The following is a 26,952-nucleotide window of genomic DNA, read 5'->3' as shown; positions in this document are numbered from 1 at the left end:
TTATTAGAAGAATTCTAAATGGACCTGTTACAGTTGTAGAAATAAAGCCATTTGATAAATGTCTGCCATTAGACTATTGAACGAAGTACTGGACCAAAGGTCAGGCACTTCACATATGAAAATTGCAGGTGCTTTTGCACAACATTCAGGATTTGCTTCATCTGGTTTGGGCTTGTGAAATAAATATGGATGCAGCCCAGCTACTTAAGTACAAGTTATAATCCAGGCAAAAATATTAAAGTAATTGAACACACATCAGGTTCAGTGCTTGCATTATTTACTATTTGAAAAGATAACTGAAGTTGAACAATACCTCAACATTTAGTCAAACTGTTCTGCTGGTTTTCATTGGCAAGTTTGACCTACAGAAAGGTGCCATTACAACTAAAGCCAGTGAAACAAGGCTGGCGCATCACATGAAAAATATCATCTTAGTGTTCTCAGGTGGGCACCCAAAATGAAGACTATTCTGCATGAATTACTCTGGAGTAGGTAATGTCCCATTTCACAAGTGAGACAGGAAGAGAACAGACTTCCTTGTGTCTAAATAGGAAGCTTGAACCACACCATAGACCCACAGATTAAACATGCAGAAAATAACCCAGTAAATATTACAGAACTTTCCAGAGCACCAGACACTCTGGTAAAGCAAGGATCTACTAGCACCAACAACAGCCTGGTAGTTAGCAACGCAATTTTCATTCAGCTGTATTTACTGAGTAACCTATTCTCCTTCTGCCCAGTGCTGACAGTTACCTATATAGTGGCCACTGATCTTTGTAAGTAAATACTGTCACCAGATATCAATCATTAGGCTATAGGAAGTGAAGAAAACTTCACCACATAGCAGTATTTGTGTTTCTGTTAGGGTAAAAGGAATCCTGAGAAGTTCTGATACCTCTCAAGTCATTAGAGCATCATTTTATTAAGAAAACAGGCTTTTCACTCACTATTTAAAATGAAGTTGTAAGGTTAAAAAGATCACTAAAATAAAGCAGCATTATTTCAAGAAGGACCATACCCTAAAGTTTCACTTCCCCCCACCCTGCTCCTTATAACTCTCATCCACCTTGCAAATCAGTGCTAACTTAAATAACTGAATTCTGGCTCATCTACATTCTTGAATTTGTTATGTAGTTTTGAGTTATTTTTAACCTACTTTGCATTTCACATTTATTACATGTTATTTTGGTAGATCCTTACCAGATTAATATTGTACGTTTTACACGTCAGATCATCCAAGCTCTGGTTCTGCAGCTTTTCCGTTATTAGTGTTACCATGGTAGTTGTTCCTTTTCCACTGCTCTCACAGAAGTGTTGGAGGCTTTTCGGTCTCTTCTTTCAATACTCATGAGCCATTTCTGGTTTGGTTTTCAGTCTTGAGATTTACGCTTCCATTTTATTGCCAAAGTTTATTTCCAGATGCTGTCAGTGTATCATGTCTGATTTTCTGTAAAATTGAAGCAAAAAAAGGAAAAAGTCAGAACAATTCTTATGTACATCATAATTAGTGTCGTAATTACAGGACTCATGTTTGGACCATTTATTCATCCAAGTACAGCACTCTGACCAACACTGCTGCCTGGCATTTCACATTATATGTCTATTCGTGAAGGAATATGCCTACTGAGATTCCACTGATGACAACTTCAGAAGGGAGATGAGAATCATACATAGTAAAGACCAGGATATTATTTGGCAGTTTTCTGTATTAAACAGATTCCACCTAGGATTTTTATCTGAGGCAGAAGGAAAGACTTGAACTTTTCCTCTTTTAAACTACTACTGAAGTCTTAGCTAGCTATATGAGAACAGTGTGTGAAAGATGCAGATACCTACCATACTGTTCTGTATGTTTAACACTATATGCTATTTTAAGACATTCTACCATATTTCATCACTAAATCTTTCTTAAAAAGAAGGCTGGAACAGTGGGTAGCTCAAATGCTACATCAACTTTCCAAACCCTCAGCTACTTTCAATATATTCCCCACGTTTTCTCTTTTTTAAAGGTTATGTAATTGCTACCTGTCAGCAAACACAAGATTTTAAACTTGTAAGCAGGACAGATTACCATACACATAAAAGCATCACTGACAAAAGCTTAGATACCTTTATTCTGTGAGCAGTCAGCTAAACCAAGAGCATTGGGTTCACTGGCTGCCTCTTTCTATCCCAAGCATTCTCTACATAAATTCTCCTCCCTTCTCTTCCCTTAGTACCAGTAACCCTTAACTGCTGCAATATCATTCCTCACTGTCTTCTAAAAGTCTTTATTAGCTAGTGTTCTTTACCACAGCAAGTGAACCTCTGTACTCTCCTCAACTCCACCTCATTCGTCCAACTCTCAAGAATCCCCAGAACAAAACCACAGAACTTCAGCTTCATTTTCCTTCTCCAATCATAGCACCTTTCAGACTCACAGAGTTCTCAAATTCACTTTCAGTTTCCAAAAGCAAGTCTACATTAGTATTATTTGTAATTTCTTCAGAATACCTTCAGCAAACTCCTATTCCCATGACTTCACACACAGGTACTTCCAAATTTAAACAAAGCAACATGAGCCTTAGGGATGGAACACTGATGCTACTAGGCCCAGAAGTTTGCTAGGTTTTAACATCTACAATAAAGAATAGCAGATAATAATTCTGAATGAACATTTCCATGGAATATCATCTCTTCTATACTGCTACTTATCAGCTGTTTAAATAATCAGTAGTAGCAAGAAAAAAAGCCATGAGTCCAAGACCCAAGTTAAGCCCATTTAAAACTAAGATATTTACAGTATTAATGGTAACATTATCTTTTAAACCTGTTACCTTTGAGAACATCCTCAAATATGATTTTCATGTGCTAACCATGCACTATTTCACCTTCACAGGTGTCTGATACATAAAAGCCTCCCCCTTAGACTGAGAGCTGTTCCACAGCCATAGACTATGCCCATCTTTCAGCCTCATTCTCATATCTACTTTTACGTGCTAAATAGGATGCTTATAAGTGCTCTTCAACAACAAATAATGCTACCCAGATGCCTGGTAGCATGGTCTGTTTTTACAGAACATGTCCTGTCTTTCAGGAAAGAACCCAACAACTTGAAATATCAACCACATCTTGCTCTGAAATTACATCAAGTCAAGTATCAAAAGCATTCAAATCCAATCCCCTCTGGCTGCACATACCCTTTTCAATGTAAGCATCTGTCAAAGAAAAGTGGGGGTCATGAAATACTATGCAAGTTAATGGCAAGTGTGTGAATGGAGCAGCATTTAGCAAAATCAAATGTTGTAATGTCATAGAATCATAGAACAGTTAGGGTTGGAAAGGACCTTAACATCATTTAGTTCCAACCCCCTGCCATGTGCAGGGACACCTCACACTAAACCATGTCACCCAAGGCTCTGTTCAACCTGGCCTTGAACACTGCCAGGGATGGAGCATTCACAGCTTCCCTGGTCAACCCATTCCAGTGCCTCACCACCCTTACAGTAAAGAACTTCTTCCTTATATCCAATCTAAACTTCCTCTGTTTAAGTTTTAACCCACTACCCCTTGTCCTGTTTGAAACTTGGTGAAATTTAAACTAGACTCAGAAATCCAGAAGTCAAAAGAAAGGCTGTGTCAGAGATTGACCATATGCAAACTGAAAGCATAGTGAAGCTGAAGAGCTTAGTAACAGGCACAAAGACTTCCAGATTCATTGTAAGGATTAGTATTTCCACACCTAAGAGGCTACTACTAAGAACCAGCTGAGAAGTTCAGCAGGTGTTTAATTACTTTTGTGTTTAGAAGAGCCATGGATGAATTTGCTCCTTATGGAAAAAAGCAAATCCAGTAAAGCTACCAAAACCAAGGGAGGAGCAAGGGTTTGATCTCTAATTAGTTAACTATAATACAGTTAGGTTTTGGTTAGCTCTTATTTTCAATGCTTAACTGAAATTTTAAGTCAGCATGATACAAGCTAGAATAAGGAGAGAACAGACAGAAGGACATCACTCTTTAGTTAATGAACCAATAATTCAGTTGCATGAAAGGATAAAGGGGAGGCAAATGAAATCACAGAGGCATGGCACTTTCAGAACCAAGCCGAATAGTACAGTTATCCACATGCTGTTAGGAGACAAGACATTCCCAAGAGCCACTCTAGCTTCACTACGCTGTTGTCATTTTAAAGCTTCCTTAATATATATCTGCAAGCCTCACAAGCTTCTGGCCCTCATTACCTCTTAGGAGGAGGTTCCTTACACTACAGAAAACTCCTCATGATATTATCACATTTTGGGGATTTCCATGTTTCAATATCCTCTGCTGTGGCATACATTTCATGTACCCTGAGATTGTAAGGTGCTTATTTTATGTACTTTTTCCACCACACTCTCTTTCCACAGATGAATAAAGGCACCCACCTTTTTCTCAGTCTCTCCTTATCATGCCCTTTATGCTTAACAGGCTGAATCCCTCTGAAACTGCTCAGCACTTCAAACAAATTAGGTTTTCAGTAACAGAAACCATTTTGACCATCCTTGTTACAGCAACATGGATTCCACTGAATCTGCATTTCTTCAGCTGCCTCACAGCACAGATCTTAGCACAATCAAGTTCTGCCTACCACTGCAAGTACATGCCCTGCCTTCTACACAACCTGTAAGTATACCCCGAAGACGTACACCTCTGCTGTCACCAAGTCTCTACAGGTAGCAGCAAAGCAAGGCATGCAAGTTCAAACACCAAGATACTCCAAAGCCTTAAGGTAATAATAACAGCCCTTGGAGCTCCAAGTTGGATGAAGTCTTACAAGATTATGGCCATCTTTCTCTTAGCACACCATCCTTTACAGAGCCTGATTAGTGAGACGAGTGAGAAAGCTGAGCCATCCAAGAGAAACACACCTAACAAAAGATGTTAGTCAGTCTATGTCCTGGGAGAGACTTAATCTTACTAGGATCTCCTTAAGCTGGGGGTTGTAGAGGTGAGAGGAAGAGAAGCTATTTTATTGCTCAAAGGTAGACTAATGAAAAGGAACAAAATAAATGGACTATAAAAAAAGTCAAACTCCAAACCCAAGCCAAAACTAACATTCCTCACAGCTGGAGAATGAGCTGTGATGGAATCAGGATCACCATTATCCTTGATTTAAAGTTCTGTTCTATGACACATCCTGAAGCCTGGGAAAAGCAAAGATCTATTATTCTATCTCTACAGTTCTATTAAAGAGAGGTTTCACTTTTTTAGAAGTTAAGCCACAAGTAGTAATGACTTGTAAAATCTGTGCCAAATTTAAGGGTGGAGATAGAAGAAAAGAAGTGCTTGTGTCACAAATTCTCTATCTTCTCAGTGACGCCACTGGGGTCTTTTTTGGGAAGACTACTAAAAATACGGATTACCCAACCTCCCAGTCAATTAAAGGATGTCAGAGGCTCATCCAATTTGACAACCTACTTTCAAAGAGCTGAAGAGTCCTGATGAAGAACATAAAACCAATTCAAAAATCTCCTCTTGGCTCTAAGAAAGAAAGGCAGCCAGACTCATTTCCAACCCACTCCTCCTCCTCTGCATGCTGCAGGACAAAATGTTCCAGCAACAGCTCATCTCACTGGGAAAATTTACATTTGTTTGAATCACTGCTAACAATTTCTCCTCTGTCTCTGGAAGTTTCATCTTGGATAAAGACAAGATCACAGGATTTTAGATTATTTCCCCACAACACAAATGGAAGGGTTTCTTAACTATCAGAATTCCATTTATTCTACATATGGGACTAAAATGACCCAGGGACAACACAGAAGGTTGTTTCCTCTTATCTGTTCTTTCACATAATTTCCTAGTCTTTGCTTAGAGAGTAACATGGAACCCTTATTACCAACAATCCCATAATGATGTACTTAGCCAGCTCCCAGCAGAAGAAAAGGATTAGCTAGAGTCAAAATTCCGACTTGGATAAGTAGGTCCTTTAAAATATTATCTCCGCTTCAGCAAGCCAAAGCAGCTAATACCCCCAGCAGTACTAACTCCCCATGTAGATGATTTTGCTACTAGACTCTAGATGAAAGACGTGATTTTTTTTCCCCTCCTGACACTTTCAGCAGCATTTCAGAATTGAAACATCCCACCAAACTGATCAAGTTTTAACAGAGCATTGTCTGTCCTGTCCTAGTTACGCTTGAAGCAAGACTAAGTTGGAAGACCAGCTTTTTTAGAAACTGCTAAACTAATTCTTTGTGCCATCTGAAAAAAAAAGCTACGTAACATCTAGTTTCTTGCAATGCAAAATTCCAGTTTCCAAATGGAAAGAGAACATTCTACTCCTAGAACTACACATTATTTACCACAGTGCTAAGAAGTTCACAGGGAGGCTAAGCATTCCTTGTAACATAAGGCTATTATTAATAACTTTTAGCCCAGAAGGGTTTTCGATAGCTGGCATTTAGAGAGAATTATTTGGACTCTATCCTTTTCAGCACTAATCTGCAGAGTGGTTATTCTGCAGCCTTCCAAAATTCCACATCAAGTCTTAAAAATAAGAGATTTAATTAGAAAGTTTCCTGCAGCTTGAGAATTATCCATCAATGTTTTGGGGTATAGGTACAAGAACAGGACAGTTGTGTTTCCAGCACGTTATACTTTAGGGATCTTCTCTTAATGCACCATTAACTTCTTTATTTTCTGAGCTTCTCTATAAGAAATTTAAAACCAGTGCATTAGAACAACAGTTTCTTACCAAAAGGGACAAGGAGTTTCTAACCCTCATTTGTATTCTGTTGAAATTGTTTCACAATCATCTAGCAAATCCTATTTAAATAATAGCTCCTCTCCCTGAAGAGTTCAGATGTGACAAAGTAAGGTAACTCAACGTCACTCTCTACACATGCTAGAACTCAAAATGAAGCCAAAGTTAGTTCCAACATTTGCAATTCAGAGTTTCTTTCAAAGAGTAAAGAGAGACTTCGTGAGCTACAGAATCTCTTCACCTTCTCCGTACAGTGCTTTTATAAGCCAGTTTTTATTAAAAGAAGCCTCAATATTATGAGGCCTTCAAGCCTGGAGCCTTCAAGCTCCAGCACAAAACTGCAGAAAAGGACAATACATCAGAAGGCATCCTTTATATTAACAGACAGCCACTGGAGTCAAGTTTCTTCAAATACTCCACAGGCTCCAGGAGGACAAGAAATATCAAGAGCTCGAAACTCTTCTGAAGAACATGCCTCACTTAACCATGCAACACAGGACTATATGTCACCATTATAAGGCTGAAAAATTACAGTTAAATGTTGTTATTGCCTCCAGAGATAGAGGAGAATAAATAGTAGGTCCACTTGCCTCAAATGCTTGAAATTATGGAGCCCCGAATTATGCTGTTTTGAACCTAAAGCACCATCACTGTAACACCAACTGGTCACTGTGACAAAGCACAAACCATTACTAAAATAAGGCTGCAGCCTACACTCTTGTTTCTACTCCATCTCCTACACTTTAGATGCAAGAGCTCCTGTGAGAAGGCATCAAAACCTCAACCATCACATATAGACTTTAGACTCCATTTTACTTAAGATTCAACACATTTTGGCAAATTCCTTGAACAAAAAGGGAACAAACAGTACTCTGATTTTTCTGATTGAAGAAACAGACCTTGTGAGATGGATAAAAACCTGCAAGCAGAAGCACCGGAAGTCAACTGAAGAGACTTTCCTGGCTTAAGACGGTGGTTTCCAGTTTGCAAAACAGCTAGATGATGTGCTGGAAAGAGACTAAAGGTAATACTCTGGTGCACAGATTTCTCATTCCTCAGATGCAGAACTCATCCACCCTGGCTGAAAAACATAGACAAACTAAAGAGCTAATATTGTCTCATAACATTTTAATTAGAAAATGGAAGATTTTACTCCATTACATGCTGAACTGTTATCTGTAATAAATATACTATGCTTTATTTCTCAAATTTACTTATCAGGTGGTTTGAATTTGTTTGGTGAAATGCCACCTTCCAGAAAGGTGAAGAAAGGGTTGAGACAGGGGATGTTAAGCCTTTGTCACATTTTATAAAGTATATTTCTCAAAGCAACAGAAGTGCTGGAGATACAAGTTGAGAGACTTTTTCCAGGCCATACCTAATTAAGGCAGGGAATGTATCACCACAGAAAACTCTGGCTAGGAACTCAACCCAGCCAGAGGTCAAAGCATTTACTACTGCTAGCTCATATCAATAAGAAGTCCCACCACTCTCCAGGTTTAAACCTTGTCTTTTAGACTTGAGAAAGACCTAACATTTACATGGCAGACAAATCATCCTGCATGTTTCAAAGGATCCTTTTGTCAGACAGGACAATAGATGAGCTGCGCCTTGTGGGTTATCCGGTACAAAGATGCGTTTCCAAGATGCTTTTGTTACATAAGTTCCCTTTCCTAAAATAATCTATCACTACTTAAACGACAGGCAAGGATTTAATTCATTCTGCTGAAGGATATTCACATCTATGCTTGGAGTTCCATTTGAGTTAGCCATCAGCATTGGCCTGTGACCAGTCATCTACCTGCAATGTGCCATCTGGACTCTTTTTCCTCCTTCTCAGCAGTCCTGCAGAAAGCACAAGACTATAACAGTGTTGAGGAACAAGTCTGGTCTACTGAGGCTTTTATATATGAACTCCAAAAGCCTTGCCTCTGCATAATTATGAACCAAATGTGCTAGCAACTATTACTTAAAGAACATGGCAGCTGAAACTAAGAATTACTGCCTGCTTGAGTAGCTCAGAACAAAACCTAGTGGGCAATCACCAGTTAAGAGTATTACTGTAACATTCTGCTTTTGATATTACTGAAAGCTCACAGCTCAGGTCCTACATGAATTATTTCCACCTCCATATACTGTTTTTATAAATATTGTATTTCAAAATCAATGGAAGTGTTTATTTAGTATAAAAAGCCTCCAACAAGATACAAAACTTAGACTCATAAATAATAATTTATACAGAGAATATCAGTGTTTGAAGAAATATACATACCACCAACTGAAGCCTACCATGCTCCCACTAAAGCAAGTGATACAGATTATACAAGACCCACAAGATCTTATTTTACTCTAAGGTTTGTGAAGAAAAGATACAGATGAACAGGCCCTACAACAAAGATACTTGCTTCACTCCATCATAGAAGAAAAGCCAATGGAAAAAAAGCAGTACCACCTACTTCCTCTTAAGTGTTTGCCTTTAAAAATGAGCAGAGTCAAACAAGCACATATGTGCTTTAAAAGTACTCAGGCCTGAACAAACATGTAGCACTACCCTTCACTTGTATGGCAGTGTCAATGATGATTAGTCCACACACATCCTGCTCCCCCCTCCATGACAGACTGAAATAATATCAGTACTAACATACTGTTCTATTACCAAACCCTACGTGCTTGGAGCTGAGGTATTACACAAATCTCTTCCATACATCCTGCTCCCAAAACACACACAGCTAATAAACCTCCTCCTATTTGCCTTCAGGTTCATTCTGAAGGGTTTCAGACATCTGGTTGGCTTGTTTAAAATAAAAAGCCCAAGTAGTAGGTTTGTTTTTATGATCCCAAGTGTGAAATGTTCTTGCTGGAGGCCTCGGGCTGGGTGAAAAACACTTATGTTAAGATGCTACTTCATGGCATTTCAGGGATCTAATGAGCTATATAATCTGCACGCAGGGAAGTCTCCCTCACATTAGCTTGCGTACAGCTACGGAAATTAAAAACAAGAAACCTATAGTAGTCCAAATATTTCTCAGCAAATAGTACAGCTGGTGAACTGCAGAGCCTGCTAAATTTAGAACTCAAGTGCTTAGCAGTATTCTGTAAATATCTATACAGCTCAATGCTTACAGTAACATGAAATGCACTTCTCCCTGAGCCTTGCTGTCCTAATTCATACTACGGGTAGTATTTCCCTCTCATGACAAAGTCCTATGCCCAATTTAGCAGCACAAGAGAAGTTTCAGTCTCTGAAAACTGAACTCTCCCAAATATCATTGTGCAACTGTACTGAGTGAACACATGTAAGTGCACATCCTTATTTTATCAGTTTGACAAATAAACTATTTACATATTTTCATATAAGCCCCAGAAGTCTAAGAAAGCAAATTACAGGAAGAGCTACACAAGAATAAAGTTCCATGCAGGCTTGCATCCAGTAGTTCAAGCTGTCTGCTATATTACCTATCTTGAAAGAACAGGGAAATGCATTAAACAGATATGAGGTATGGTGCATAACAGACACGTTCCCTCTCACGGCCCAAATTTGCTCCCAGTCATGGCTGACCATCTGCAATTTGTTACTCAAGAAGCTCAAATTCATCTGGCAGAGACACCACCTCAAGCAGATTGAAAGACCAAGTTTTACAACACCCATCTAGTTACATTATCCATTAGAGGGGGAGCCTAAATATCACACAGCTTTCAAGTAGCAAGAATGTTCTTTAACTTCAAGGTCTCAGATCACACTAGAAATATCAAAACTGAGTGACAGCTTCAAGAATTTGCTGCTGCTCCTTGCTTTGCACTAAACTACGGTTCATATCAACTTTATTTGTTGTTATCCAACTTCTGTTTTGCACATCCCATGAGTTTTTGAAGTCTCTAAGGATCTGCACTATGTATATACTGCTCTACTACACATGAGCCCTCAGTACAGCCCACAAGCACTACAACTATGAGCAGACCACAAATTGAAGCCCATTAAAATAATGGAATGAAACGCAAAGACAAAAGCAGTATGTGTCAATATTGTGTGCTTTCAGCATTCGATTCAGATATTACTTCAAGTGTCACCAGGGACATCCCTCTTGCCAGACTGATTAAGGTACTTCAATAAAAATTACTTCAACTGAGCCATGCAGCTCTTACTAGTTCACCAGACCATTCCAAAAGCAAGACAATGACTTTGTCTGTGCATTCAGCTTTCCACAGCACACCAAACAGCTGGATTCAGGAAACACTGCACTAGAGGTCAAGACAAATCAAGGGGTATAACTGCAGTAGGTATTTAGTAAAAGCATTTATAACTACATGTACTAAAAGAAATCTCAGGAGACAAAGTTACACTATGTAAGAGCTGACTACATTAAGCAGAAAAAAAAAACCCAACAGTGAACTTAACTATATCAGTGTGATTGGTTTTCTTTGAATACTGAAAGACCACCCTCTGCCTGGTGGAAAAGCTCAGTATTTTCACTGTGTACTACCTCAACACTATCAGATATTTAATGAATAAGTCATTAATTCTGCAAGCAAGTCCTATGAAAGGATTCATAGAAGTCACCAGGAGTTCAAATTGTGAGGTTTACGCAGAAGCCTTAAAGTAAAACCATGCTTCTGTATGGGATGGAAATAGGCACAAGGTGCTTACCAGTACACAAGTATTACAGACCACACTTCAGTCGGTATAGGGTAGAACAACTCCCTTTCATTTAAGCACAAAAATGCCAGGAGAAAAATCAAAGCTGAGGAGGAAGAAGAGCTCCTGGTTTTGATCTTCATTGACTGAGTCAGAAATTTAGCAGCTTTAAATGGTGGCAGGTAAGTCACTTGACCAGCAAGTCAAGCACGTAACATCTGCAGACAGCAGTGCAAGAGATGACAACCATGAGGACCAGGAAAGGAAATGTTTCCTCCCACTTGGGCAGTTACCTTTACAGATGACTGCATTCTGACAAGATCAGCTTCTGGTAACCAAGCTGAAGAACAAAACAGTAAAGATTAACCCAATAAAGTCAACAACAAAAGAGGCAATCATGTCCTTTCAGATCTTCACCTGAAAACTCAATCTTTAAAATGATCTTTCGATACTGTTTAAAAGTGTGCTTTTATCTAACACACTTGAAAATAAGCCTCTGAAATTACATCTGGGTTTCTGGCATTTTCACTCATGCAAAGGTTAAGCATACTACAGTCTGCATAAAGCAGCAACACCTTTTCTGCTGAATATTTGGAACATCAAACCACTGCACTGGGGGAAGTCTCTGGCTGAGCACCTGGACCCAAGGAGTTCTGAAGTAATAAACAAGCTTTTGATAGCTGCAGCCTTTTCTGCAGGTGCAAGAGGCTACAGTTGGGCTCAGTTTTTGCAATTAGTTCAATAACTGGTTCAGAATTTAGAAACAGGTATGGTTTTACTTCATTCTCCGAGATCCTGTGCTCAGCTAAAGAAGCGTTAAGGGAAAGGAAGCCCCCCCCAAACCAGTTACAAAGTTCAAGACTATATATTTAACAAGACTATAAAGTTCAGTCTAAAAATACACAGTATTTTGGAATCCCTGAGTAAAATTTGAGCACACTTAATACAGACAAGCCTCTCACAATTATGTATTAACCCACCTTCAAAGAGCCCTTCTGAACACACTTGCCCCATTGCAGTTTCTGCAGCCAAGCTTGCCTAGCAGCACCACTGATAGCAGGATGTATCGAACTAAATGAGCCTGGAAAAAGAATCCTACCAATAAAATCCCCATTTCTGTTAATTATTATGAGCTTGGAATAGCCCAAATATCTAACCTGAGGGCAGGGACGGGGATATGCCTTGCTGTAAAAGTGAGTACTCAAACATGGCATGCAACAAGCATGGTATTAATCCCCACTTTACCCACACCCTCAATCCATGCCAGCCACCACCTCTTCAAGGTTATTATAAGCAATACTTCTAGTCATACTATTCCACAGCAAAAATCAAAGGTTTTGGGTAGCATTATGAAGCTACCTATATCTTACGCAAATATAACTTTAAAAGCTCTTTTGATTCTTTATAACATTAAAAATAAGCAAGCATGCTTTATCTTGTGTATCAAAAAGCAAGTATTAACATTCTAAAGAGCACTCAATACACATTTCACCATCCACATTGCCTTTAACTTCTCAGCATGAGGAGATGCTGCCTTACTTTTACCCCACCATATGATGCCAAATATGTGATTACTCAAGTAACCTCGGCTAACAAACATCCGACATCTTTGAAGAAGGATTACTGGAATTTCTAAACTTCTGCTCAAAAGACAGCAGTATGATTTTAAAGGACAGATGTCTGTCTCCTTAGAGGACACAGTGGAAATAATAGTTAGAAGATAAATTATTCCAGCTCGTGGATAACTGCATCAAAACTTTAACTACACTCAAATATATCTGTGTGATGAGAATAAACTGCTACATACGCAGGGACTACAAACAGGACAATGATCAGAGTAAGGAAATTAGTAAAGGAAATTACTGGCAGGGGAAGATGCAAAGTGGTTTGAAAGTTTGCAGGGAGAGATGCTAGAGAAGCAATAACAAAGAGTATTTACAGAACTGCAACCACCACCACAGACAGGGCTCAGCGTAACCCATTTCCATAAGTGCAAGATTCATCATGTGAATCAAGTTCAGCAGGGGAGAATACCATGAGAATTAACATTTCAAAGGCAGAAAGTTGCACCCATAGAGATGTCAATACTTCAAACACAAATCCAAGAGAAGTACCCTAAATAGAAGTTAGGTCCAAATAGCAGGGCTTCTTCAATGACTAGCTTGCCACATTAAGAGAAGTTTCACCTCAAGGATGGAGAACTTAACTCCAAATACTGGTGACTTCAGAGTCACTCTAACACCTACAATTATTTGCAAGATACCAGAGTTAGGCTGCTATGAGGTGAACAGGCCATATTTTCGTAAAGAGGTTTTGGACATGAGTTCCTGAACCTACACCTGCCTTCATTCCATGTCCGTCTTCAGAAAAAAAGTCAAAATTCATATGACTGGTTTCCAACACTTCACATTCCAGCAGAATCCCAGGGGAAGAACAGGGACCTTTTGTGAGAGCACTGAAAGACAACAAGCAGGCAAGCAGCACCCACCAGGGTCAGCTTTACATCAGTGTAAGAGGGCTTCAGAGAGAATCTACTGAGGTTGTATGCCTTGGTTTAAAGACTTCTGCTGCAGGAAGGTAAGCAAAGGCTTTATAGTGAATGCAATACTTGGTGGATAACCATACCCAGAGAGCACGTAACAGTGCTGCATGGAAGAACACACCAAACAGGAACCCAGCTCAGTTCACCAATGTGTTTCCCATCATCTGTTGCTGGCAGAGCAGACTTGTTACAAGTAGGAGAAAGGCAAGAAGAACTGCAGGACAGCATTAAAACTCCACATAACTCTAACAAATTCAAGAGCTGTACTGCAAGAAATAAGATACAGCTTGGTTCTGAATTCACTCCAGCAGGATTTACCAAGGAAACACGAAGGTGAGTTCTTTACAAGAAAGCTGTGGGCTAGGCTGGATCAAGCAGCTGACCTTGAAACAAGTGTTAAGCTGTTGTAAGAAAGTCAAATGTATGGGGATGCATAAACACGAATATCAGCTCCAGAGCACACAAAACAGTCTTTTTCACTCCACTCAGCACAGGAAAGCCTCAGCTGTAGGCCAAAGTTGGGCTTTAAGCACCACACTCAAAGACCAGTGTGAACTAACTTGAGAGGAATGATTAGAGCTGAAAAAACATGACCTCTTGGGAAGAGCTGAACACACTCGTTTTATTTAGGCCAGAAGTATTAGAAGGCTGCAGGGTAGAGGGCAAGACACAAGGAAGCAGGAACATGACAAAGACCAGTTCAAGCATTTGTAAGAGATTACTACAAGGGAAAGAACAGCTACACATCATGTGCAGGGAATTAGTCAACAAGCTTGACCTGCAGTAAGGAAGATGTCTAGTTCCATATTCAGAACAAGTTTTAATGCTGAGGACAACAAAGCACTGGACTGAGGATGAAGTAAAGCTGCTCAAGCTCCTTTTATAAATCACATTAGATGTGCCATACTGGTATGGGGCAGAGGACTCTCACAACCAGCCTGCCCCTCTTCCAGCCTTTTTTTTAACAACTCCCCCAATTTCAAGCCACTCTAATGTCTTTGCTTACTTACCCTCCTATGGTGTATATTTAGTTTCAATGAGCTAGAAGTTACTGTTCTGATTCTTTAAATTACAACTTCAGGATTTGCACATTCAGGTTATTTGACTATACACCAAAAGGCAACTTGCACCTGCCTTATGCTTTCTTCACACAGAAATAAACCAACTCCAACCATCTCCCATGGCAGCATGCAAACCTCAGCAGTATTGCAGTAGCCTGTTGTATCTTTTTCCTGACCAACAGAAACCAGAAACCGATTATTTCAGAAGGACATGCAAGCTTGGCCTTCTACCAACCTAGAACAATGATGAAATAGTTTTCATTGATGTGGCAGCACTAAGCACCATCACACAAACATTTGCACCTCACCTTTTACAACTGTAGCCTTAGGCTTGGTTAAGGCTTCTTGAGGATAGAAAATGCTGCAGCAAACCAAATACTCTAAAATAAAAACTAAGATATGCAGGATTTTACAGACAGGGAGTTGAAGCAGACAGTGTTAGCTACAGACAGTCAGAGGATGCCTGTGCCTGAGATAAGCTACATGCTTAAATGTAAACTTCAAAATCTAAAGTCACCAAAGAGACAGAATTAACTCATGAGAGCTCAAGCACAGATAGGACATTTAAGAGGCGTAAACCAAAGACAAAATACTGTCCTTTTTCATCCTCTGTAATAGTTTTGGTACTACAAGTATTTGTCTGCTTTGTTTAAATGACATCCTTCTAATTTGTGAAACATGAAAATGAGATCAGCAGCAGTCCATCTTACCCTCCAGGAGCTCAGCAATTCCTTATCCAAATACTGAACTGGACAGGTCAGAATGGAGTACTACAGTCGAAGGGGATGAGGTGAGCAAGCACATATATAGCCAAGCTTAAGTGGACTGCCATACATAAGGAGAAGTGAACAGGCCAAGCGAACATGGGTTCCAGAGCCAGCGGTATCTTCTTAACCAGCACCTCTGTTATTCTGTCTTAACTTCTCTCAGCCCCTTACAGAAGGCAACAGCATTTCAGCATAGCCTCCAAGTTATTCATGCTTCTCAATTCTTCATTTCAACTTTGTTGATCCATTTCATCACTTGTAAAATGTGAAAAGACAACGTACTAGGTACCTACTCCTCTCCCTTTACCCACTAGAATATATAGATACACCGTATTTTATTCAAGTAAGTAGTTATTGAATGCTGTTTTCATTACTCCTCCTCACTTACTAAATACTGCATCAGGAGCACAGCAGTAGTCTTGAGGCATGCTTACACACCACCTACACTCCATTACAAATAGGACATAATGACTGAATTATCTGCCACTACTACCAGTATGGGATAATTAAGCAAAAAGGTTCCTTTTTTAAAATTAGGACTGTAATTGTCACTTCATCAAAAAAGCATGCAGCCATACAAATAGATGCTAGGTACCTAAATAGAGACCATCACTTATAAATCACGGTCCATAGAACAGAAGTATCTTATGTTATGAAAACAAAGTTGGTTCATATGACAACACAAAAAACACCCACAACCTCAGTGGCCATCTACATGTCAATTAAGAAATGCTGTTCTGCAAGAGACAGAATCAAGCAGATCCAGACCCATCCAGCCTCAAGCATGTTTCCACAACTCTGTTGATTCATAATCCACATCACACCTGAAGCTCCAAACTTCAACCTTCCATATTCCACATGCTACTTTTGGACTGTGGAAGTTGATAAAGCAACAGGGCTTGAGAGACCCAAGTGACACACAACTTTTGTCACTTGTATACTTCCTTATATATGATGAATTTCCATCTATCTAAAGCCAAAAGAGGTCAAATCACGAGAAACCCTGGAAAAGGATAGAAAAATGCATTTTTCAGTGTGAATGCAGGGGGACTTAAAGGAAGCAGTACCTTTAAAACAAGAATTTTCCCTTTAAAATAGGAAGGGTACAATAAGGGACACATTACACTGTATCCAGTAGTAACTGCATGAAATGGAGGAATACTAGGACAAAATCTAAAGCCACAATTAAGAAGGTGAAACATAATACATATGCATAGCACTGAAGGAATGATTTAGTGCCACTGACATCTACACTAACTGTGCAGAGCAAAAGCTAAACATGCTGCAATAATAATTTGAAGTGCCCAATTAGGTTAAAAAACACATTCACCCTACAGATTAAAAAAGCTCCCCGAACCCCTCAAAGGCATTAATGCTGTTCACAATGTTATTTGAGATGCAAATTGGAGACCTAAACTTAATATAACATCAATAGAAGTTCCTATTATTCCCATTCATGGCTCAAGGGAAGGTGACAGTAGAAATGAAACCTCACCCTTGTTGTACAAGGTCTTATTAGGACAGCAAAGATTTTTTCCTTCATTTTTAAAGTTAACCCACCTTAACTTCAGTGTGGAAATTGCTGTATTATAAATATGATCTTTCATAAACCCAGAGAGACTTAAGTGCATTAACAAATAAACAAGCCAGCAGCCAAAGCTGTTTGGATGAGGGGGCTGTTAAGGACAAAAGTATTCTTCAGAATACAGGAATTCAGATCCCATCTTTCAGCATCACAGATCTCAGTGTAAAGCACAAAAGTAAAGGTACAGTGGTGCAGCAGTTATTTCTTTGGCTACCTCCTGTACCAGCTGGGTTCAAATTTTAAAGCTCAGCAAGTGCAGAAATGGCTTTCTTCCATCTCAAATACCTTCCACAATGACATTTAGGTCTCAGTATACTGAGTCAGTTTTGTAAATGACATTTCTCATGACAGCTCCAGGCAAAATATTGTTTGATTTCACACTCTTAGCTCTATCGGTACAGACTTACTGAAGAACTGCCATCACTGGCACCGTATGTCCAAACCTCTAGGCCTGCAATTTGACATATCTTTGACAGTATTCTTTCCTGTACTTTACTAGTTGAATTTTCCCAGGAACTTAAAACAATGTTGTCATACAAAATTCAGAGCAATGATGCTAACATTAGGCAATCAGAACCCTTGATCTTGCTGTTAACAGCAAAACATAAGTAATGGCCTGCATTTCACTAAAATATAATCAAGTTCAAACAGGGGAAAGCCAATTATATCAGTTTTGCTTTTATTACTAAGTTTCCTAATTGAAACATTTCATATTTTCTAAAGCATGATATTCAACTCCCTGCTTAAAAAAATAGTGCTGTCAGTAAACTGAGAGCCATAACCCAGATAATGTGTTTAGTAACAACTCTGCCTACTTCCTCCCTGCAACCTGAAAATCAGCAGAAACATGGCCTTCAGAAGTTATTTGTGCCCACTACAAAGCATCAGAAGTTAGCTGAGGAGTTTCTTGCCAGCTTGTGGATGTCGTTACTTCCCAAACAGATAAGCCAAAACAGCACAAAATGTAGAAATGGTGATATAAAAGAGTTGACATAGGTTTTTCTATACTTAACAGTACTGCAATATCCAGCTGGTTCATCACAGGAAAAATATGTATAACAGCTTAGAAAGGAGTTAAAAATATCCTTCCTCCCCCCCACCCCTCCCTTTTTTTTTTTTAGGCCTCCTTTTGTTAGGGAAAGAAAATCCTTAAAGAAACCCATGTTCTGAAAATGACTGTCTCTATCCCCAAACCAAGTTTATGGTTAAGAGAAACCAACAATGCACAGTGGTGTTTGTTTTTTTTTTTTTTATAGAGACTCATCACTGGATTGCAATACTTCACTGTTAAGATCTTGTTAACCACACAACCTTTATGACAAAAAAACAGGCTGTCAACATAAATGGCTACCTCTTAGGTATACAAAGTCAACAGATTAAAACCTACCTACCAAGAAAGTATGAGCCACTACACCTAGTTTAAGTAGCTATTTTTCTAGCCATGAATTTCTTCCCTAGAATTAATGAACAGGGCTACCTTCTGCTCATTAACCCTTCCTTAGGAACACGCATAAAGCCCTTCACAGGTTGATGTGTGTAGTTTCACAACCACTACCCCCCCCGGAAGCTTATGTTACTTAGCATATCTAGAATAAAAGTTACAACTACCACTGCAACAGGCAAGAACCTCTTACATGTTCTACCATAATATGTTTCAAAATGTAAGTTCATATGTAAATTAAGACTAAAGACAAGGTACTACGAACATTCATCTGCAAGATCATTCTTGCATGAATATCAGATATCAAGAATGTAGTCATCTAAAAAACAGCCCAAGGAGCTTATTTTATAAAAGTAAAAATTCAAGTTTAAAGCAAGCAAACTTTTATCTAAAAAAAGAAAGAACAATACACATGGTCTTGCAGGGGAAAGGGAACTTCACCATTGCCCAAAGGCAACACTTCTGTTTATATTATGACCATCAAAATAGACAAAAAAAAAGAAATTTAAAGTATAACATAAATACTGAAATTCTCCACTAAAGGTTTAACAAGACTTTTTCACTAGCATTTAAGAAAACTCAAAGCAGAACCAAAAAGGATAAATTCCTAGAAGAAAACTCAAAACCAGCATCAAAAAAGTATAGGAACAAGGAAAGAAAGAATTGTGTTTGGAAAGTTTTAAGTACACCATGTTTCTAAAAGGAATAATCTATCAAACCACAGGAGGTGACTAAAACTGCCATCATCACTGCTCACACAAAGGAATGTAGATTGGGGGAGGCAACAGGGGAAGGGGGAGAAAAAAAAACGGGAAGGGAAAAGGAGAAGGAACTGAAAAATGGAGCTACAGTAATGGCTACCAGACCCTCAAGGAATTCCTATAGGAAAGAATAAATCCTTCATGCTTGTTTTAAATAAAGCAATCCCTGCAATAAGTTGCAGTCATCTTTGTGAGGTTAAGCTTTCAGTTTATCTGCACACCATATTCTCATAAATACAGTTTTATGCCTGTACTAAACTTCCAAAGCTTAACACGATGGTTGCAAATACAAGTAATATTTCTTCTTTCAGCCTCCTCACTCTTCCATATCATAGTACCCTGCAGAAAAAAAACAGCTTTTCAAGAGGAAGTCAGGCAGTTTAACTACAGCAAACTTAAAATATACACCTTTGCAATTATTTAATCAACTTTAATTCTCTAGTTAAGGAGATAATAACTGTGGGTTACACACTGGCAGGTAAAGGCCACTAGAGGACAGCCAGATTTCCACAGCATGGAACATCCTGAAAGGATATCATTAGTGGGATGATCCTGCAGATAAGTATTTTAAGTCTGTGTGGAATAGGCAGCATGTACTTCCATATGATAACGACTAGCATCTTATTACTGCCAAAAAAACACCTCGGGATGATTAAAAATAACGGACAGATTAATATGAATAGTATTTTCCATAAATTCAAAGTGAACAAACAGTAAGCCCACTTTCTAGTTAGGAGCTGCACCAGCTTATGCAGAACTACTTCAAACGTATGTTTTAGCTCCTACACACACTTGCCTCTAGTAGAGTGCAATTCTTCCAGGCATTTTTCGGAAGCATGATAATTGTAAAGATACAAGCTCTTTGGGCTTAATCATGTACCCTGCATCTCCAATAAAACACAGATCAAGTCACATGCTTTGTTAGGGAAGTTCCTGCAGTTCAGCGAACACTGCTCTCCAGATTTCCTAAGCCCGACTTGAAGCAAACAGACAATTCACAATTAAAACACATCCAGAAACATTTCAGCTTGCCACAAGAACACACAAACTTACTCGTTCTCGCCAAAAATGGCTTTGACAAAAATATTTCCTAGCAGCCAGGCATATGAATGGGAGGCAATGTAACAGTAAAGCCTGTAATAACTGTTCTCGGGAGCTAATTTTAATGTAAGCACAGTGAACCAGAAAATAGATTTGACCAGCTGGCTCAACTCATCCCGAGGCCTAGAACTCGGCATGCACGTTAAAAGCCAGTGTCTTATCTGGTCTTAATCACCGAGCCACCCTCAACCTGAAAGTTACAAAGCCCTATTTCTGTAACTGCTGCTTTCTGAAGGGCTCCGACTCGATAGATCATTTACCTAAAGAGAAAACGCCTCAACTTTCAGATCCCTGCCAGGAAGAGTTCAGATAACGGATGCAATGCTAAAGAGCTGAGGATCATCTGCGGAAGGCGGCCTCTGTCTCACAAGACCTAAAGCAACCTCCTTAAATAGAATCCGAATTTCAAGCACACGTTTCTCTTCAGTCTTCACACAGACAACGAGACGTTTAATAAGCCAAATAATCAGAACAAAGCCATGTTACTGCCCTTAGAAAAGCCAGAATAACACAAACAGCCTGTTCACTTGCCGATCTCGGACTTTTGAGCCCAATCGGTCGTTACACTTACAAGCCATAAATTAGAAATTAACTTTCCTATTGCCGAGGGAGGGGAAGGAAGAGAATAATCGCCGTTTTCACGCAGGCATCATTGTGGAAGGCAGCTATTGTGGAGAAACACGCACCTACTCTGAGGTAACTCTATCCTTGAGCAACAGCGGGGGGAGAATCGCCTCAGAACCCCCGGGGTACGTGCCTGCAGGCATGTGTCTCGTAAGGCAGCGGCACAAAGGAATGCCCGAGCCCGGCCGGGCCCCGGCGCCTTCCCTTCTCCTTCCCTCCCGCTGAGGCAGGCCGGGGCCCTCACCCAGAGCAGCCCGGCCGCCCGTTGGGAAGGAGGCACGGCCTCCCCGCCACCCTCGTTCACACCCGGAGACCAGTAATTAATACTAATAAGTTGCTTTTCGGAGGGCTTGAGCGTCTCTTTCTCCTGCCAGGGCTGCAGGCAGCCGCCGTTTCGCTTCCCCACGAAGCGTTCAGCTAACAGCAGGGCGAAATGCAGCCAGCCTTTACCCCCTGCTGCGATGGAGCAGCGCGGCCCCCGGCCTCAGCACCGAACACAGCCATTACGAACATAACGCCGATGCCTATGTTATCTACCTATGCAATTACGGAGATGAGCAGCCTGCAGCTCTGCGGCAGCACCAGGCTACCGCCGCGGGGAAGGGCTCCACCGGCGCCTCACCCCCACCCCGCAGGGACCCCCCCGGAGCAGCAGCGCCCCGGTAGCGGTCACTCCGCCACCCGCCGAGAGCTGTCTGCTTCCCGCAGCCGCACGGGCTCGGGGAAGGGGTCCGGGCCTGGCCGGCCACGCTCCGGCCGGCACTGCCTCGGGGCCGCCGGTCACATCGGCAGCGGTTACCTGCCGGCTGCGCTCGCCCTGCACCGCGGGGCGCTGCCCCCGCAGCCGCCCCTGTCCCTCCCGCAGCGCTGGCCGCCGGTACCTGCACCCGCCCGTGCCGCCTCCCCTGCGCGTATGGACTGCGGTGCTCCACGGCAATTGAACAAAACACAGCCGGCTCCGCCCCCTCCCGCGTACTGCCTGCTCTCATTGGCTGGGCAGCCCGCCCGCCGAACTTTGACCCGCTCTACCATAGGGATGCGGTGCAAATCAGCCCCGCCCACAAGGGGCGGGGGGCGGTGCCGTTACCGGTAGGAACGCACAGCTGTGACGCCGGGTGGGGCGGAGGGAGGGCGCACGGGACTACAGCTCCCAGGAGGCATTGCGGCAGCGCGGCGGACCTGCTCTCATTGGCCAGCCAGAGCCAATGCGCTTCTCGCCCAGTGGGGCGATTACGTCATCGCGTCCCCGGATGGACCCGCAAGCGGGACGCGGGGGTGCGGGTGGTGCAGAGAGAGGGGTCCGGCTGGGTACACTGCGCATGCGTATGCGCACACCCGCCCTCTCCTCACCTGCGCATGCGTACTGGGGGCCCTGGGGGTTACTTTGGGAGGGGGGAAAAATGGCAGATTTTGTTGTCCTCGTTTCATTCACCTCAGGGTGGCAGGGCTCGGGCCTTGGGGGTGCCCCTAGGCTGGAGCGACCCCGAGCATGTTGGTTTGGGCTTTGTCAGGCTGTAGGAGACCTCCCTCAGGCCCTGGCTTGGCGCTGTAGGTTGCACCCACCTTAGCACCACTGGCAGAGCCTCCATAGAGGCTGAGGTATGGGGTTGTGTCAGTCCCAGAGGGAACAGGAATGGCAACTTGGGCTTCCCCCTGAACCCCTGGCCATGGCTTGTCCTGGCCAATTCATGTGGCTTTCCCCATGGCTGGTTCTTCCCAGGTTCCCCCGCCGATAACGCGGCTCTGTGTAACGGTGTGGTTACACTGCCCTCTGCTTGCCTGCTCCGTGCTTCCCTCAGCTGGCAGCTTCCAAAGCGACTTAACTGCAAATACCTCAGCTTTCTCGTCCCCCCGGGGTCCCACATGGAACCGAACTGGTGCGGTTTCTCTTGTCTCTTAAAATGGAGGCAACAAAGAAAACCCGACATCTGCTTCTTTCTGTGCAACGACTGTTCCTATGGGAGTTTTTCAGAAGCAGTTATGAGTCAGCCGTAGTGAGGAAGTGGGATGTGTTTGGACAACAATTACATTGTACACTTGTCAGGGCAGAGGCTGCTTTATGCGGGTGCATAATCCTTAACATCATGAGAAACCAAACCCTGATTTACTGTTGCCTAGGGGCCTAACATTACTGAGGTACAGGTATTTTTTTATTAATGGCAACTATTAGTGAGTGCTTCTCATCCCTTCAGCAAGCATCTGTTATTTCAGCTTTCTGCAACCTGTTCCTCAGTGTTTCCAAATGGAGTTGTATTTCACTCCCTCACCTTTCCTTTGACCCAGACGTTTTTCAGCTGAATTTGACTTATTATCCTGCAAGATTTTACTGAACTACAAGGCGATGCTGCAACAGATACCCCAGTTATCGTTGCAATGCAGAGCCCAATCCAAAACTGTGTTCCTGGGAAATCCTTAGTTGGGCTTCCTTACTTTCTGAGTTATTAGATTTTAACTGCAAGAAACCAGTAAGTTAAACCTAATACTTCAAAGGGCATTACAAGGTTTTACTGCTTGCTTTTTATCACTGTTCTCCAATCTTCTACACTGTCCATCCCTACATTACCCAGTTTCTTGAAAGGTTTGTGTGTTTATTATATTTTGATAAACCTTGTCTGAAAGCTTTTTCAAATCGCTTTCCAAGATACCTTTCCCAAATTATACAATGAATATTTAAATTAGTGTGCTAGTTCTCTGTGAGATCAACACCTACTTCTCTTCAGAAAGATCTTGCAAGCGATTATAGGTACACGGCGGAACGTACACAGCTTTCTCCCATAGCTCAGCCCTGGCTCTTGAAATACTTTCTGGTTGTGCTCATTTTGCTCCTGGCCTTTACTGCGAATCCTAGTGCATGGGAAATTGTAGTTCATCTGCTTTCATGATCCTGCCCGTATCTTTGGCAGGGATTTGGCTCCATTCTTTAATCAGTTTTGTACACAGAATTCCCCACTGAAAACAAGTTATCCCTGAAGCATTTCATTGCTAAATCCCTCTCCAAACTTAGAGCTAACAATTTAGGGGTTTTTTTTTAAATGAAGTCATGATATAATTTCATCTTTCACAACCATTAGATGTAAGTATTCCTCTGGAGTTTAGCAGCTCAGGCATGGGAGTTTTCATGTAAAACTGGTTTTCCCTCACCTATAAGCTCAACCATTTTCATAGTTTTGAAACATTAATGTTTCTCTTAGTTAAGCCACAGTACTTCCCCCAGCCTCCTGCACTACTTCTGCTGCAAGTAAAGGTAAAACCAGAGGGAACTTTGTGTTTCTGAAACTGCAGTCTGTGATTCCAAGTGTTTACTCACAGTCATGGCTGCAGTGATGAGGGAGGCATGTGGAAGGAGCAGGTAGTGCTCTGCTCTCAACTTCCACGGGCAAAAACCATACAGTAGTTAAATTACTTTATGGATTAGATAACTCTTAAATCTTCTTTCTTTTCTATATGTTCCCCTGTAACTTGTCCCCTGATTTCTTTTATTGCTTTCCATTTTCTCCAGCTTTAAGTGTTGCCCTAAGAAGTGGTAAATGCTCCATCCCTGGCAGGGTTAAAGGCCAGGTTGGACAGAGCCTTGGGCAACATGGTCTAGGGTGAGGCATCCCTGCCCGTGGTAGCGGGTTTGGAAGTGGATGATCTTAAGGTCCTCTCCAACCCAAACCATTCTATAATTCTGTGATTTATTAGCTTTTTCTCCGATTCTGACAGCTGATACTGTCTTCTTCTGGCATGGAGATACTTTTACCAGGCTGTAGTCCAAAACTGGGTGGGAAGCTGCTCCCTAAACTAGTGATGTTCCAGAGGTGGTACCTCCTATGATCAGCTGGTTGCATCCCAGAACTTATCACATGGGCAAATCCCATACAATGGTCAACAAAAGCTAGGGGACTGGGGTGGGAGACAGGAGTCAGTGATCATATAAGAGACAGGTGGTGGCTTTAATCAATGTCATTCCGTATTCAACCCTAGTCTTCTTTTATACCCAAGAGTAAAGCTCTGGCAGGGATCCAGTTTATAATTCAGACTTTGGTAAACACAGACCTATATTTCCCTCATGACAAGGTTCGATAGTAATTGTCTAGCACTTTAAATATCTAATTACAGACATGCTACCACATGTTGAAGTGGTTGGTGTCTGTTCACTCAACTGTGTGTCTCCAGGAAGGACCATCTGTTTCCAACGGAACAGTGAGACATAAATGTAGGCAGGTTTCTAAATTAAATATAGAGAGAAAATAATAAAGAGAGACACAAAGCTGTCTGTGCAATGAAGTACAGGCTGAAAAACAGGTACCATCAGAATGAACCTCAGGAGAAGGTTTTCACCTCAAGGAACTGATGCCTGGCATGATTGCTCTAAGATACCCTTCTGGGGATTATTTTACTCACTATTGGAGTGAGCATATAGAAGTTTCCACTACATATACAGATTGTATATTCAGTTTGGTTCATCTTTGGTTCATTTTCTGTAAAGGAATTCCACAAGTTCCTCTTATACCCTATCTAAACACCTAGGTCTGATTATTCAAGAAAGGGAATGTTTCCCCCTCCTTAATCAGAACATGGTGGATAGGTTTAGTGACATGCTGGCTTTGCCTCTTGCCCAAAAACAGCAGGTAGACCTTAATGCCACGTGTGATACTACAAAGCTGCCACTGTAGGCAAATCACCACCTCAGAACAAGAAGGGAAACAGAGGAGACTATGCAACTCAGTCCTTTTTTTTTTATTATTATTATTATTTTCATACTGTTTACAGACAAGGAGCCCAGCAGCTATTTGACATAGTTAAAGAAATGAAGTGCAGAAATAGACACAGCTGCTTGTAAGGTTCGGATGAGCATTTCCAACATGATTTCAAACTGGTTGAATGGTACTTTGCTGTGTGCACTGATCACTTTTTACTGAGCACAGCACTAGTAAGCCAAAAGTTAGTGTGTTTACTACATATAGTGGTCCTCTTGCAGTGTGTTATAGAAGCAAGACAAGTGAGTTGGATAGCAAATCTCAGGGAGATTTACCCCAAATCATGGTATTTCTCTTCTTGTAGCAATCACTGTTAATCATTCATCTGTTTCCCTCCCCCCCCCCAAAAAAAAAAAAAAAAAAAGTGTAATGGTAAAGGGGTTTCTGTTTTAAAAGACAAATTTATCAGGGTCTGTCAGAAAAATTCCAGATCCAATCAAATTCTTCATGTTTCCTTCAGGGTCACTTTGTATTCACCCTTGGGAACAAGGGGGCAATGTGGATTCCATCTCCCTGCCCAGGGAGTCCCCTCGCAAGGGAGTGAAGAAAGAAACTGGACTGACTTTGGAGGCTGACATAGAGCAGATACAGGAGACACTGCTTAGGTATTGAGGGGTCTTGTGCTACCCTGCATGTTTTGGGAGGATGGTTGAGCATGGCTGAGCCTGATGAAAGATGCTTTTCACACTTCTCCATTCTCTGTTCAGCAGTTTCACAGCTGAGCCATACAGGTTCTGGGCACAAGAGGAAGTTCTGCCACTAATTATATGTATCAGTTGATGGTTTTAATGTAAACCTTTTAATGTAAACTTCAGACTGCTCAAACAGATGAGTTTTCTGTATAATGTACTTTTCCTTAATGTTCAAGGGCTTGTTATAAATGAGATAAAGCAGTAAGAATGCTAAATAAATAAGCTGGAACGGAGAAGCAAAGCAGTGTTCAGCATCAAAACCTGAAACAAGCAGAG

General features: G+C 41.3%; 1 protein-coding gene across 3 annotated transcripts in view; it reads right to left on the bottom strand.

Annotated features, from left to right (window-relative positions):
* The window catches only part of FAM53A (family with sequence similarity 53 member A), a 71,347-nt gene extending 49,128 nt beyond the window's left edge, over positions 1-22,219 (bottom strand). Inside the window, exons 1-2 of one of the 3 annotated variants that reach the window (XM_065661035.1) lie at positions 22,124-22,219; positions 1,204-1,450 (exon numbers count right to left, since the gene is read on the bottom strand). In XM_065661035.1, coding sequence (XP_065517107.1) covers positions 1,204-1,281 — 78 coding nt within the window. In that variant the 5' untranslated portion in view covers positions 1,282-1,450; positions 22,124-22,219. Of the gene's footprint in view, positions 1-1,203; positions 1,451-21,779; positions 21,843-22,041 lie in introns of those variants that run through there. The other 2 variants (XM_065661042.1, XM_065661048.1) reach the window with 2 other exon arrangements.
* Between the last annotated feature and the right edge of the window lie 4,733 nt (positions 22,220-26,952).

This window comes from Lathamus discolor, chromosome 1 (genome assembly GCF_037157495.1).
Source record: "Lathamus discolor isolate bLatDis1 chromosome 1, bLatDis1.hap1, whole genome shotgun sequence".
Taxonomy (NCBI): Eukaryota; Metazoa; Chordata; class Aves; order Psittaciformes; family Psittacidae; genus Lathamus; species Lathamus discolor.
The sequence above is the reverse complement of the archived record's forward strand: the minus strand, read 5'-3'. Positions and strand labels throughout refer to the sequence as shown.